We start from the raw sequence: 14,703 nt of genomic DNA, 5'->3' as shown, positions 1-14,703 counted from the left end.
TGTTGTTTTTGCACCAAACCTATCTTTTGGAATTATAGCCAAAAAAGTTCAACCTTGGTTTCATCAGACGATAACATATTTTCCCACATGCTTTTGAGAGACTTCAGATGTGTTTTTTGCAAAATTTAGCCGGGCTTGGATGTTTTCCTTCATAAAAAAATGCTTCCATCTTGCCACTCTACCCCATAGCCCAGACATATGAAGAATACAGGAGATTTTGTCACATGTATCACACAGCCAGTACTTGGCAGATATTTCTGCAGCTCTTTTAGTGTTGCTGTGGGCCTCTTGGCAGCCTTCCTGACCAGTTTTCTTCTTGTCTTTTCAACAACTTTGGAGGGACGTCCAGTTCTTGGTAATGTCACTGTTGTGCCATATTTTCTCTACTTGATGATGACTGTCTTCTCTGTGTTTCATGGTATATCTAATGCCTTGGAAATTGTTTTGTACCCTTCTCCTGATTATACCTTTTAACAATGAGACCCCTCTGATGCTTTGGAAGCTCTCTGCGGACAATAGCTTTGGCTGTAGGATGCGACTAAGAAAAAGTCAGGATAGACTTACTAGAACAGCTGAACTTTATTTGGGGTTAATTAGAGGCACTCTAAATTATGGCAGGTGTGTACTGACTCCTATTTAACATGAGTTTGAATGTGATTACTTAATTCTGAACACAGCTACATCCCCAGTTTTAAGAGGGTATGCACACGTATGCAACCACATTATTTTAGTTTTTTATTCTTACTTCTCCCCCCTAAAATATTTTAGTTTGTTTTTCAATTGAGTTGTAAAGTTTATAGGTCACATTAACCACTTCCCTACCCGCGTATGTACATATGACGTCCACAGATGGGATCTCCCATCCTGGGTGGACGTCATATGACGGCCTCGGGTTCCCGGTGCGTGTGCCCGGCGGCCGCGATGTCCGCCGGGCACCCGTGATTGCCCGTTAACCGGGCCGGACCGTGGATCTCTGTGTGTAAACACAGAGATCCATGTCCTGTCAGCTCAGAGGAGAGCGATCTGTGTTCCCAGAACGGAGGAACACTGATCGGTCTCCTCCCCTTGAGCGTCCCCTCCCCCTACAGTTAGAAGCACATTTAACCCCTCCCCGCCCCCTAGTGGTTAACCCCTTCACTGCCTATCACATTTACACAGTAATCAATGCAATTTTATAGCATTGATCGCTGTATAAATGTGAATGGTCCCAAAAATGTGTCAAAAGTGTCCGATGTGTCTGCCATAATGTCGCAGTAACGAAAAAAAATTGCGATCGCCGCTATTACTAGTAAAAAAAAAAAAAAAATAATTTTTTTTAAAAAAATGCCATAAATCTATCCCGTATTTTATAGACGCTATAACTTTTGTGCAAACCAATCAATATACGGTTATTGCGATTTTTTTTTACCAAAAATATGTAGAAGAATACGTATCGGCCGAAACTGAGGAAAAAATTTGTTTTTTTTTTTAAAATTGGGATATTTATTATAGCAAAAAGTAAAAAATATCGTGTTTTTTTCAAAATTGTCGCTCTTCTTTTGTTTATAGCGCAAAAAATAAAAACCGCAGAGGTGATCAAATACCACCAAAAGAAAGCTCTATTTGTGGGGGAAAAAAGGACATCAATTTTGTTTGGGTACAGCGTCGCACGACCGCGCAATTGTCGTATAAATTGCAACATCGCTGAAAACTAACAATTGGTCTGGGAAGGAAGGGGGTGAAAATGCCCTGTATTGAACCGGTTAAAGGTGGAAAAAGTTCTGAAATTATTTATCTATGTCTCATGTTTTTACATCACAGAAACCTGACATTTTAACAGGGGTGTGTAGACTTTTTATCTCCACTGTATGTGGCACTTTGTGTTGGTCTATAACATAAAATCCCAATAAAATACATTTAAGTTTTTGGTTGTAACATGACAAAATGTGGAAAATTTCAAGGTGGTATGAATACCTTTTTAAGGCACTGTAAAGACATGGATGAGCGAGTTTGGGGTGGAGGAACAAGACTGGCTTGCACAGAGTCCTGACCTCAACCTGATAGAACAGCTTTGGGATGAATTAGATCTGAGACTGCGAGCCAGGCCTTCTCGTCCAACATCAGTGTCTGACCCCACAAATGCGCTTATGGTAGAATGGTCAAACATTCCCTTAGACACACTCCTAAACCTTGTGGACAGCCTTCCCAGAAGAGTTGAAGCTGTTATAACGGCAAAGGGTGGGCCAACTCCATATTGAACCCTATGGCCTAAGACTTGGATGCCATTAAAGTTCACGTTCCTGTAAAAACAGGCGTCCCAATACTTTTGCCAATATAGTGTATCATGTTTGTGGGATGTGCTTGATATTAAAATCATCTCAGGTGTTAATCAGGGTGACATTCTAACTGTTGAATTTGCTTGACAATACGGTTCCCAGAGGTCCTATTGATGTAGTATTGCTGTAAGGGGACAGAATTATCCATCAAATTGTCTCTTCTTCTCTCTCTCTCACCTATTCATATCCCATGTAATAATGTAAAAAGTACAGAAAATTAGAGATAGCTAGGCAACTAGTATTTTCAGAAGAATTTTAGTGAAGTCCTAGTTATGATTCTCATTACAAGTTGTCTTTAAAGTGCATCTATACCCAAAAAACAAAGTTTAATATATTGCAGCTTACCAATTCTTGAATGTGGTGACTGCATTAGTTTTTCTTTTTTTGTTTTCCTTTATTTATACTTGGCGATCAAGCCAATTAGGAACAAAACCTCATTGTGGTCACTGGATGTTGATTATAATAGGAGATAATTATATTACACAAATTACCGCAAGTTTTGTTGGGGTGTGTGGATGTTTGTCATTCAGCAAAGTTTTTATACATAGACACCATCGAGTTACCTTTTATGCTTTATTAATATTGGTTTCCACGCAATGTTACAATTTTATACTGTAAATGTTCCTTTTTTATTTTTAGAATGAATTCCCCCTGGTAAATCATTAATGCCACTGTAGTATCTATAACACACTCATTATTGCAGTTCTGCTCTTTTTAATGCACTCATTATTATTTCCTGGTAAAACATCAATGTTCTCAATAGTACCCCCTACTCTGTGTAAAACAGTAATTGTTGCAGTTGTGATCTGTATAATGCACTCACTGATGGCTCTTGGCTATCTGTGCCACTAGTAACCATCACACAGAGGGAGGGAAGGCAAGAATCCTGGTTTATAAAGGGAGAGTGATTAGCATTCACTGATTGGTTGCCAGGGTCTTTGCAAGGGTGTCACTGGGCTTGCAAAGCTGCACAGGAAGATTTTCTAAAAGATAAATTATCTGTTTTTAAATCAATATTTGCCTAGGGCAGTGATGGCGAACTTTGGCATCCCACATGTTTTGGAACTACATTTCCCATGATGCTCTTCCACTCTGCATTGTAGTTGAGCATCATGGGAAATGTAGTTCCAAAACATCTGGAGTGCCAAGGTTCGGCATCACTGGCCTAGGGAGTCCACATGGCAAAATTTAGGCTAGTTTCAATAACAATTTTGCTTTGAAAATAAATGTGGTGAATTTTATCTGTCATCCCTAGTTAAGGTCCCTTTGATGCATGCAGCCAGGGGGCTTAACCACCTGTTTTTACTGCCCCCTAAAGTCTACAATATAGCTGGAGAGGGCTGTTCACATACAAGGCAAATTTAAAGGGGTTGTAAAGGTAAAAATGTTTTCACCTTAATGCATTCTATGCATTAAGGTGAAAAAACTTTTGACAATACCGCCGCCCCCAGCCCCCCCGTTTTACTTACCTGACGCCTCGAATCTTCGCTGCTCGTTCTCGTCATCTCCACTGCAGCTCAGCCTGGTCGCTGATTGGCTGCAGTGGATGGATTGAAAGCAGCGCAGCCATTGGCTCGCGCTGCTGTCAATCACATCCGATGACGCGGCGCGCCGGGGGGCGGGGCCGAGTGATACAGCGAGCGGCTATAGCCGCCGGCTGTATCACGGGAGCGCGCCCGCAAGCACTCACCACCATGCGAGGGAGCTCGCATTAAGGTGGTGAATGCTTGCGGGGAGGAGCTGAAACAGCCGCAGAGGGACCCCAGAAGACCAGGTTCGGGGCCACTCTGTGCAGAACGAGCTGCACAATGAAGGTAAGTATGACATGTTAGTTATTTTTAAAAAAAAATAATTTTACCTTTACAACCCCTTTAATGTGGCATGTCAGGTTAACTGGCAGCACCGCCTGTCAAACTCACCCACCTGATGGCAGCTACTTAAGTGCACTCTGAAAAGCGACCCACCGTGGATCGCTCTTTGGAGACTAAACAAATGTGAGATGAGCTAATCTGTGTATTATTAGACTTCCCAGGTTTGGACAAACAAATTCAATTGTGAGATCTGAACAGGTCTGTGATTAGAAATGGCAGAAATATTTTTTTTCAGACCAGAACTTTAAGTCATGTTTTGTTGAATGTAAGCACACAGCTTGAACACAGATGCTAGAAAGCTATTTTTACCTGTGGCAGTCTGTACTTGTCTCTCATATGCATTCTGACTGTTGCCCTCTCTGCTTTCTTCTGTGCAAAGACATGGTCCCGTTCTATCCTGTGTAAACACATATCATTACTTCTCTTAAACAACATATGGGAAGAAGCATAGGCAAACTTGCTTATGACTTTGGACAGATGTAACAAAACTTTATGAAAGCAGAGGTTTTATGTTCGGATCATGTGTTATTTATAGTTGTCAAGGGTTTATACTGTCACCTCTTTAATTGTTTCTCTTGTCCCTGGCTAAGAGCCATCAGGGCAAATAAGAAATGCGGTTTTTGACAAAACTGCTTTATTTGCTTTGTAGAGATCCCTTTGGCTACTGGATAGTAATTAGCAACATATTTTAACTGCAATGTAGATTTACAAATTACTTAGTGACGTCACCTTTTCAAAGAATGGATTACTGTGACACAATTCAAAAACTTAAAAATAAGTAAATATCAGTGTCTAGGTTGCATTTGCATGCCTGAGAAGAATAAAATTTTATACACTCATCATAAAATGTACAGTATATAATTTATACCACGTGGTGTTGGAGTAAAGTAGTTACGACAGTTCTATTTAAACATGAAACAATCAGATGAAAATGTATATAATCACTCTCTATACCTTCATGCACAATACAATACATACGGTATAAAACACATAATACATCTTGAGATTTTGGAACAACAGACCAGAAACAATCTCTGAACAATTTCCTGCCATCTTACTTACTAGAGTTCTTAGCAATAAAATACTTGATGCGGTGTATATAGTATCTTTATCAGGGGTTTTTTTCAGCTGGAACTTGGTGGAACTCAGTTCCACCACCTCTGGCTCAGGCCTTCTGCTCCCTTCTCATCACTATAACTTGTAAACACAGAAGTCCGGCTTCTGTGTTTATCAGTGACAGCTTATCTCTCAACTGCTCCCACAGATCTGATCTTAAAGGGGTTGTAAAGGTTTGTTTGTTTGTTTTTTTTTTTAAACTAACAAACATGTCATACTTGCCTCCTCTGTGCAAGGGTTTTGCACAGAGGGGCCCCGATCCTCCTTTTATGGGGTCCCCCACGGAGAGCCGCATTCCCTGGGGGCACCCGTATGGACGCGCTCCTGAGTCCTGCTGCTGCGTCCATTGACACAGACAGTAGGACTCGGCCTGGCTCCCCCAGCTCCCGTGTCACTGGCTTTGAATGACAGCAGCGGAAGCCAATGCTCTTGCTGCTATCAATCCAGACAATGAGGACCCGAGGCAGGGACTGGAGCGGCTCTGCTCGTCCCCATCGCTGGATCGATCGGGTTCTGGTAAGTGAAAGGAGAGGCTCTGAGGGGGCTGCTGCACTACAAAAGATTTTTCACCTTAATGCATAGAATGCATTGAGGGTTTACAAACTTTTTAATGGTAACCATTAAGTTGTCTTCTTAGCTGCCATTCCTAGCACCTTGAACTGCAAAAGCTGCATTTATTTTGCAGGTGGAAACCAACATACAATTACTATAATACAATGACTATATAAAGTTTATTCCTTGTCTATATGCCAAGCCTGTTTATGACATACAGCCAAAAAAATTATATATATATATATATATATATATATATATATATATATATATATATATATATATATATATATATATATATATATATACACACACACACACACACACACACACACACACACAGTGGGGACGGAAAGTATTCAGGCCCCCTTAAATTTTTCACTCTTTGTTATATTGCAGCCATTTGCTAAAATCATTTAAGTTCATTTTTTTCCTCATTAATGTACACACAACACTCCATATTGACAGAAAAACACAGAATTGACATTTTTGCAGATTTATTAAAAAAAAGAAAAACTGAAATATCACATGGTCCTAAGTATTCAGACCCTTTGCTGTGACACTCATATTTAACTCAGGTGCTGTCCATTTCTTCTGATCATCCTTGAGATGGTTCTACACCTTCATTTGAGTCCAGCTGTGTTTGATTATACTGATTGGACTTGATTAGGAGAGCCACACACCTGTCTATATAAGACCTTACAGCTCACAGTGCATGTCAGAGCAAATGAGAATCATGAGGTCAAAGGAACTGCCTGAAGAGCTCAGAGACAGAATTGTGGCAAGGCACAGATCTGGCCAAGGTTACAAAAAAAATTTCTGCTGCACTTAAAAAAAAAAAAAACACCTGAAGGACTCCAAGATGGTGAGAAATAAGATTCTTTGGTCTGATGAGACCAAGATAGAACTTTTCAGCCTTAGTTCTAAGCGGTATGTGTGGAGAAAATCAGGCACTGCTCATCACCTGTCCAATACAGTCCCAACAGTGAAGCATGGTGGCAGCATCATGCTGCGGGGGGGCAGCATCATGCTGCGGGGGGTGTTTTTCACCTTCAGGCTGGGTTCACACTGGTCCGACAAACGCTCCGACATTGGGAGCTCATGTCGCATGACGTGTGAAATTTAATGATGACCACGCCCCCTAAAACGTCACAGTCCCAGCATGCCCAGGGACTGTGACGGCATAAGGGGGCGGGGTCACCGCCTATATAAGTCAGAGCAGAGCGCACAGAGAGCATTCTAGCCCCAGAGAGCGTCGTGTCAACATCAGGAGAAGAGGGCAGAAGGCAGAAGGCAGAAGGCAGAAGATTGAAGACCAGGCTCCTCCGCTTTAGCAAAAGAGCGGCAAAAGAGCAGAAGAGAGCGGAGGAGCCCGGCAGAAGATCCGGAGAGCGTGGAGAAGAACCGGAGAGACCCCCGAAGTCGGAAGAGGACCCCCGGAGCTGTCTAATAAAATGCTTTAAAAATCTGTGTAGTGTTTTTTTTTAAATTGACACTTTTTTCCTAGGTGAATGGGTAGGGGTACGCTGTACCCCATACTCATTCACATAGGGTGGGGGGCCGGGATCTGGGGGCTCCCTTATTAAAGGGGGCTCCCGGATTCCGATAAGCCCCCCGCCCGCAGACCCCGACAACCAACGGCCAGGGTTGTCGGGAAGAGGCCCTTGTCCTCATCAACATGGGGACAAGGTGCTTTGGGGTGGGGGGGCCGCAGCGCGCCCCCTCCCCCAAGGCACCACCCCCCATGTTGAGGGCATGCGGCCTGGTACGGTTCAGGAGGGGGGGGGGGGCGCTCGCTCGTCCCCACCCCCATTCCTGTCCGGCCGGGCTGCGTGCTCGGATAAGGGTCTGGTATGGATTGGGGGCGACCCCCCACGCCGTTTTTTCAGCGTAGGGGGTTCCCCTCAAGGTCCATACCAGACCCAAGGGCCTGGTATGCCTCTGGAGGGGGAACCCATGCCGGTTTTTTATTTAAAATTTGGCGCGCAGTTCCCCCCTAAAGATTCATACCAAACACAGTGCCGACATTGGCGGGGATCCAAGTCGGATCCCCGTTCATTGAAAGTCGGACACATGCCGGCTTCATGTCGCAGGGCAAAGTCGGATCCAAAGTAGGACGGCTGTCGTGTCGCACCAGTGTGAACCCAGCCTCAGGGACAGGATGACTGGTTGCAATCGCGGGAAAGATGAATGCAGCCAAGTACAGGGATACCCTGGACGAAAACCTTCTCCAGAGTGCTCAGGACCTCAAATTGGGCCGAAGGTTTACCTTCCAACAAGACAATGACCCTAAGCACACAGCTAAAATAACAAAGAAGTGGCTTCACAACAACTCTGTGACTGTTCTTGACTGGCCCAGCCAGAGCCCTGACTTAAACCCAAATGAGCATCTCTGGAGAGACCTAAAAATGGCTGTCCCCAACATTTACCATCCAACCTGACAGAACTGGAGAGGATCTGCAAGGAGGAATGGCAGAGGATCCCCAAATCCAGGTGTGAAAAACTTGTTGCATCTTTCCCAAAAAGACTTATAGCTGTATTAGATCAATAGGGTGCTTCTACTAAATACTGAGCAAAGGATCTGAATACTTAGGACTATGTGATATTTCAGTTTTTCTTTTTTAATACATCTGCAAAAATGTCAACAATTCTGTGTTTTTTTTCAACAATATGGGGTGCTGTGTGTACATTAATGAGGAAAAAAATGAACTTAAATGATTTTAGCAAATGGCTGCAATATAACAACACAACACAACACAACACAATATAACATAACAAAGAGTGAAAAATTTAAGGGGGTCTGAATATTTCCGTTCCCACTGTATGTATATGTATGTATATATATATATATATATATATATATATATATATATATATATATATATATATATATATATATATATATATTTTATATACACTATATTACCAAAAGTATTGGGACACCTGCCTTTAACCACTTGCCCACTGGGCACTTAAACCCCCTTCCTAACCAGACCAATTTTCACCTTTCAGTGCTGTCACACTTTGAAAGACAATTACTCAGTCATGTAACAGTGAACCCATATGAAATTTTTTTTTGTACTCTTTTTTTCCACACAAATAGAGATTTCTTTTGGTGGCATTTAACTGCTTGCCGACCAGCCGCCGTCATTATACTGCAGCAGGTTGGCACGGCTGCGCAAACTGCCATAGGTGTACGTCAGCCGCTTTAAGAGCTATAGGAGGTATGCGGGTTCGTGCACGCCCACGGCGCGACACCGGAGCCCATGCGTGTGGCCAGCGACCCGCGATTGCTGATCACCGCCATTACTAGTAAAAAGAAAAAAAAAATTAGAATAAAAATGCCATAAATATATCCCCTATTTTGTAGGAGCTATAACTTTTGCGCAAACTAATATACACTTATTGCGATTTTTTTTTTTTTTACCAAAAATATGTAGTAGAATACATATTGGCCTAAACTGATGTAGATTTTTTTTTTGTGGGGGAGGGGGGGATATTTATTATAGCAAAAAGTAAAAAATTATTGAGTTTTTTCAAAATTTTCGCTCTCTTTGTTTATAGCTCAAAAAATAAAAACCGCTTAGGGGATCAAATACCACCAAATAAAACTCAATTTGTGGGAAAAAAGAAAAAAATATTGTTTGTGTACAACATCACATGACCACGCAATTGTCAGTTAAAGCAACCCAGTGCCGTATCGCAAAAATGGCCTGGTCATTAAGGGGGTAAATCACCTCTGGGTTTTTTATTTTTTGTGCTATAAATAATAGAAAAAAATGTAATTAATTTTTCTTTGTTTCTGTTATAAAATTTTGCAAATTAGTAATTTTTCTTCATAAATTTTGGCCAAAATGTATACTGCTACATATCTTGGTAATATGGTAAAAAATAACCCAAATCAGTGTATATTATTTGGTCTGTGTGAAGGTTAGAGAGTCTACAAGCTATGGTGCCAATCACTGAAAATTGATCACACCTGACCGACAGCCTGTCTCATTTCTTGAGACACTAACAAGCCAGGGAAGGACCCCTTTTTGGAAAGTAGACATTTAGCCCGGGTTCACACTATTCTGGGCTGTGGATCGCACAGTAGCGCTGTGCGCCCCTGTTCCCCGTTTCAGGGACGAATCAGGGTCGATTCTATGCCTAAATTCGGCCCTGAAATGGAGCAAAAGATGCACAGCGTTTTTGTGCAGTGCGCTCCGCAGCCGCCCCAGAGATATGTGAACCCCGGTCACATTCTCCTACTATGCGAATTAGATGCGGGGAAACGCACATCTAATTCGCATAGGTGTGAACCCGGGCTTAAGGGTATTTAGTAAGAGGCATAGCAAGTTTCACCATATCACAGTAACATGAAACATTTAAAAATACATTTCATAATAGTACAAAACACCATTATTCTGATTACACATTTACCCTGATCACTAATGGGTGGGTGAGAATTAGGACAGTTACCGCCCATATTTGGAACCAACCAATCATGAGATGGTAAACATAAGGTGGGAAGGTACCAATTCAACAATTGTACTGCACCCTATAAAAACAGAAACACACATGATTCCTCTCCACTCCCTGGATGAACACAATGCTTGCTGATAATTGACCACTTCCCATCTCATTGGACTTTGCTGCTAGGAAGAGCCAAATATACTGGTAACCCTTTGGACACCTTCCCCTTTCAAATAGCGGTAAGATACAGACCATACAGTACAAATATTAATTAACTTTTACAAAATTGTAGGAATTGCATGTTACCGTTTATGTTTTAACCTTATCATGTACAGTGTGTAGGGTAGTTTAGTAATTAATCATTTTCCCACATTATTTGTCTATGTTGTGTGTTAAAGCCTTGTCTAGGTGAAATTAAGTATAAACCTGTATTTCAACTAATTTGGCTTTTGTGGTCCTAGGAAAATTGTCTATTGTCCAATCTAATTTGGCAGCTCCTTTGAAGTTAGAACTTATTTCAAATTTGGTAATATCTATCTGTTGGCTCCTCAAGATATATTTCGGTCTTTCTTCCGGCCAGAGAAAGTCAGAAAGTTGTCTTATGAGCAACAAGAGATATTATTTCTAATAGTTTAAACACCCCCTTTTATAGTTGGTTGGGGCTGTCCCAGGGTTACTTTTAAATTTTAGGAGAAAATATTTTATTGCTGTGTTGATGTCTTTGATCATGTGTAAAAAATATTAATCACCAGAAATTCCAGGTTTTGCATTTTAATAAATTCTATTTACTTATTTATTTAATTGGGAGATATTTATACATTGGTAAGAATTCCCCATAGATTAAAGAACTCAGGAAATGATTGTGGTATATTACTGATCATCTGAACAAAATTAATATTTTTAAGTTATTATTAATTGCCATAACTGGCTGGAGGCACTGCAAATCCAGTGAACTTATATTCAGACACTACCCTTTATTTAAAATTTACCATTCGCCAAAACTCTACTTTTGTTTAACTTAAAATTCCACATATTTATTATCATCAAATTTATATACCACACATTCACAACAAGTAGTAAAGAATAAAAAGACAGTGAAAAGTTAGGCCAAGAGTCTATATCTTCCCTTATCTACAATGCCTTGAAAAGATATTCATACTCTATGAGATTTTCCACATTTTGTCATGTTACAACCAAAAACATAAATGTATTTTATTGGGATTTTATGTGATAGACCAACACAAAGTGGCACATCATTGTGAAGTGGAAGGAAAATGATAAATGGTTTTCATATATTAATTTATAAAAAAAATTGGAAGAGTATGGCATGTATTTGTATTCAGCCCCCCTGAGCCAATACTTTGTAGAACCAACCTTTCACTGCAATTACATCTGCAAGTCTTTTTGGGTATGTTTTTGGGTATGTTTGCACATCTAAAGTGAACTCTTTGGCAATTCTTCTTTGCAAAATAGCTCAAGCTCTGTCAGATTGGATGGAGAGTGTCTGTGAACAGCAATTTAGGTCTGGACTTTGAATGGGCCATTCCAACACATGAATATGCTTTGATCTAAACCATTCCATTGTAGCTCTGGCTGTATGTTTAGGGCAGTGGCGGCCCGTCCATAGGGGGCGCATGGGTGACGCCCCCCCCCCCCCCCCCTCCAGGCAGTCAAAAAAAAAAAACTTTTAATACTGGCCCTTTAAAAAATAAATAAATACAAAAAAACGCCTTAAGTGCACTGTGTTCGGACGCCGGACACAGTGCACTTATGGGAAGTGCCACGTCTATGCAATCACAAGATTGCAGACATGCCTCATTTGCGAGCGTCTAGCCCGCCTTGCGGCGCTTTCCGAAGCTCCGAGTAACTTCCGCCCAGCGCTTGTAGTAATATATTACTACGGCCGGGCGGTTTGATTGACATCTCAGTTTTATGTCACTTCCTGTTTTCATTCTCCCATTGCACCCGGGAGAAAGGAAACAGGAAGTACTATGAGAGGAACCTCTCCATCGCCGCTGCGGAAGAGGACACCACAGGACAGGAGAGGACACTACACAGCAAGGTAAGTAGTACCTCTGTGCTCCCGGGGTGGTTCGATGTGACACAGGCAAGGCTGCATTTGGGGGACACATGCGGCTGCATTTGGGGGACACATGCGGCTGCATTTGGGGGACACACGAGGCTGCATTTGGGGGACACACGAGGCTGCATTTGGGGGACACACGAGGCTGCATTTGGGGGACACACGAGGCTGCATTTGGGGGACACAGGTGGCTGCATTTGGTGTGACACAGGCTGCATTTTGTGTGACACAGGCTGCATGTAAGGACAGACTCCGCTGGGGACACCTGATGGCATCTGGTGGCAGGTGAGGTGGAGGGGACACACTCAGGGCTCCCACTGATTCTACATTATGGAACACACTCGGGGCTCCCACTGATTCTGCATTATGGTGAGTTGAATGATTTCATTTTATATTACAATGTAATGATGGAAATAATGCGCTTCAATCATCCTAACACCATAACAACCATGGTGCCGGGATGATTGAAGTGCTAACACCAGGTGTTTGGAATATCTTTATCTGCTAATTGTTAAACTTTCTAGAATACACATTTCTATTGTTGTGTAGGATATGGGCCTGCTGTCCCTCCATCCCTCTCTCCCTCTCCCTCCATCCCTCATTCATCTCAGACCCTAACCACACCACCTTAGAGCCAAGCCTACTATTTTGCTGAAACCACGCCCATTTTCACCAAGTGGGAGGAGTCAAAAAGGAAGGGCGGGGTCTGGCGCCCCTCCATCCTAAAACTTCACCAGCCGCCACTGGTTTAGGGTCTTGTCCTGCTGGAAGGTTTACCTCTTCCCCAGTCTCAAGTCTTTTGTAGACTCTTAACAGGTTTTCTTGTAAGATTGCCCTGTAATTGGCTTCATCCATCTTCCCATCAACTCTGCCCAGCTTCCCTGTCCCTGCTTAAGAAAAGCATCCCCACAACATGATGTTCCCACCACCATGTTTCACGGTGGGGATGGTGTGTTCAGAGTGATGTGCAGTGTTAGTTTTCCGCTACACATAGCGCTTTGCTTTTAGGCCTAATGCCCCGTACACGCGGTCGGATTTTCCGACGGAAAATGTGCGATTGGAGCGTGTTGTTGGAAATTCCGACCTTCTGTGGGCTCCATCAGACTTTTTCCATCGGATTTTCTGACACACAAAGTTTGAGAGCAGGCTATAAAATTTTCCGACAACAAAATCCGATCGCATCAATTCCGACCGTGTGTGGACAATTCCGATGCACAAAGTGCCACGCATGCTCAGAAGAAATTCCGAGACGGACCAGCTCGTTCTGGTAAAATTAGCATTTGGAATGGATAGAGCACTTTCGTCACGCTGCAATCTTTAAAATTGTTTAATACAGCGCACTCTCTTCTTCTTTATAATGCAGGAAGAACGAAGTAGTTTTGCTGCTGATATTCACACAGAGTTCTCACAAACTTCTTTCTTATTTATCGTGATTCCCTCAATATATTATGATTTGTCACATCTGACCAAAAATCTATATTTTTTTTGTGTTTTTGTTTCTTTTTTTAAACCCTGATGTGATTATTATTATTTTTTTTTTTGGTTTGTATTTTTTTCAAGGCTGATCTTGTTTTTTGTTTTTTGTTTTTTTTTTATGTTATTTAACATCCAGAATATTTTTGTGTGTGTTTTGTGTGTCAAGTTACCACAACACCATTATTATCTTGTATTATTTAATCTCAAGGAGGTTGCTTGGTGTTGGTGTCTCTTGTTAATTTCACATTGTATTTTGAAATGTACCTGCTTCCTCACAAACAAACTGTCCTTTTTGAAGGAAAACACACATAGCCAAGTCTAATTGAAACCAAAAAACCTTTATTAAGGGCTCATAACCAAACAAAGAGGGAGGCAACGCTGGAGAAACAGCAGAAATTGGTGAAGCCTTTGAGACCCAGGGCACACATCAATTATTTTACTGCAAAATTGGTGGCCTGAGGAGTCCATATCTAAGGGAGTGCAGTCTGGTCCAGCAGTCCCAGAGATCATGAAAGCAGCAGATGACATGTATGTCCCCAGGCTGTGGTACTACAAGAGACTGCATCTTTTGCCAGACCAGACTGAACCCAGGTCATCACTCTCTCGTCTTCCTTCCATGCTTCCTTCCACGCTGTGGCTCTGGTGGTGGAGTTGTGGCAGGAGGAGGAGGATGTTCCAACTCAATCACGTGGGTATTGGGTGTGATTTCGCCCCTCACCCCCTTAGTTAAGACTTTATAAATAAGGTCCTCACACAGGAGGCGTTGGCCTGCAGTTTGGTGGCAGCCATGCAGGCAAAGGTCTCTTCAGGAGTGGGGGTGGCTCTGAGGGACGCA

The 14,703-nt window shown here is 42.1% G+C and overlaps 2 protein-coding genes across 2 annotated transcripts in view; both read right to left on the bottom strand.

Annotated features, from left to right (window-relative positions):
* RAX2 (retina and anterior neural fold homeobox 2) overlaps positions 1 to 4,583 on the bottom strand; it is a 149,458-nt gene extending 144,875 nt beyond the window's left edge. The window contains exon 1 of the mRNA XM_073594240.1: positions 4,496 to 4,583. The gene's annotated coding sequence lies outside the window, so the exon portion shown is untranslated. The remainder of the gene's footprint in view (positions 1 to 4,495) is intronic.
* The window catches only part of LOC141104615 (complexin-4-like), a 126,204-nt gene that overhangs the window by 69,006 nt on the left and 42,495 nt on the right, over positions 1 to 14,703 (bottom strand). The window contains exon 2 of the mRNA XM_073594262.1: positions 4,496 to 4,583. Within this exon, the coding sequence (XP_073450363.1) occupies positions 4,496 to 4,583 (88 nt within the window). The remainder of the gene's footprint in view (positions 1 to 4,495; positions 4,584 to 14,703) is intronic.

The sequence above is a fragment of the Aquarana catesbeiana genome, linkage group LG01 (genome assembly GCF_042186555.1).
Source record: "Aquarana catesbeiana isolate 2022-GZ linkage group LG01, ASM4218655v1, whole genome shotgun sequence".
NCBI lineage: Eukaryota > Metazoa > Chordata > Amphibia > Anura > Ranidae > Aquarana > Aquarana catesbeiana.
The sequence above is the reverse complement of the archived record's forward strand: the minus strand, read 5'-3'. Positions and strand labels throughout refer to the sequence as shown.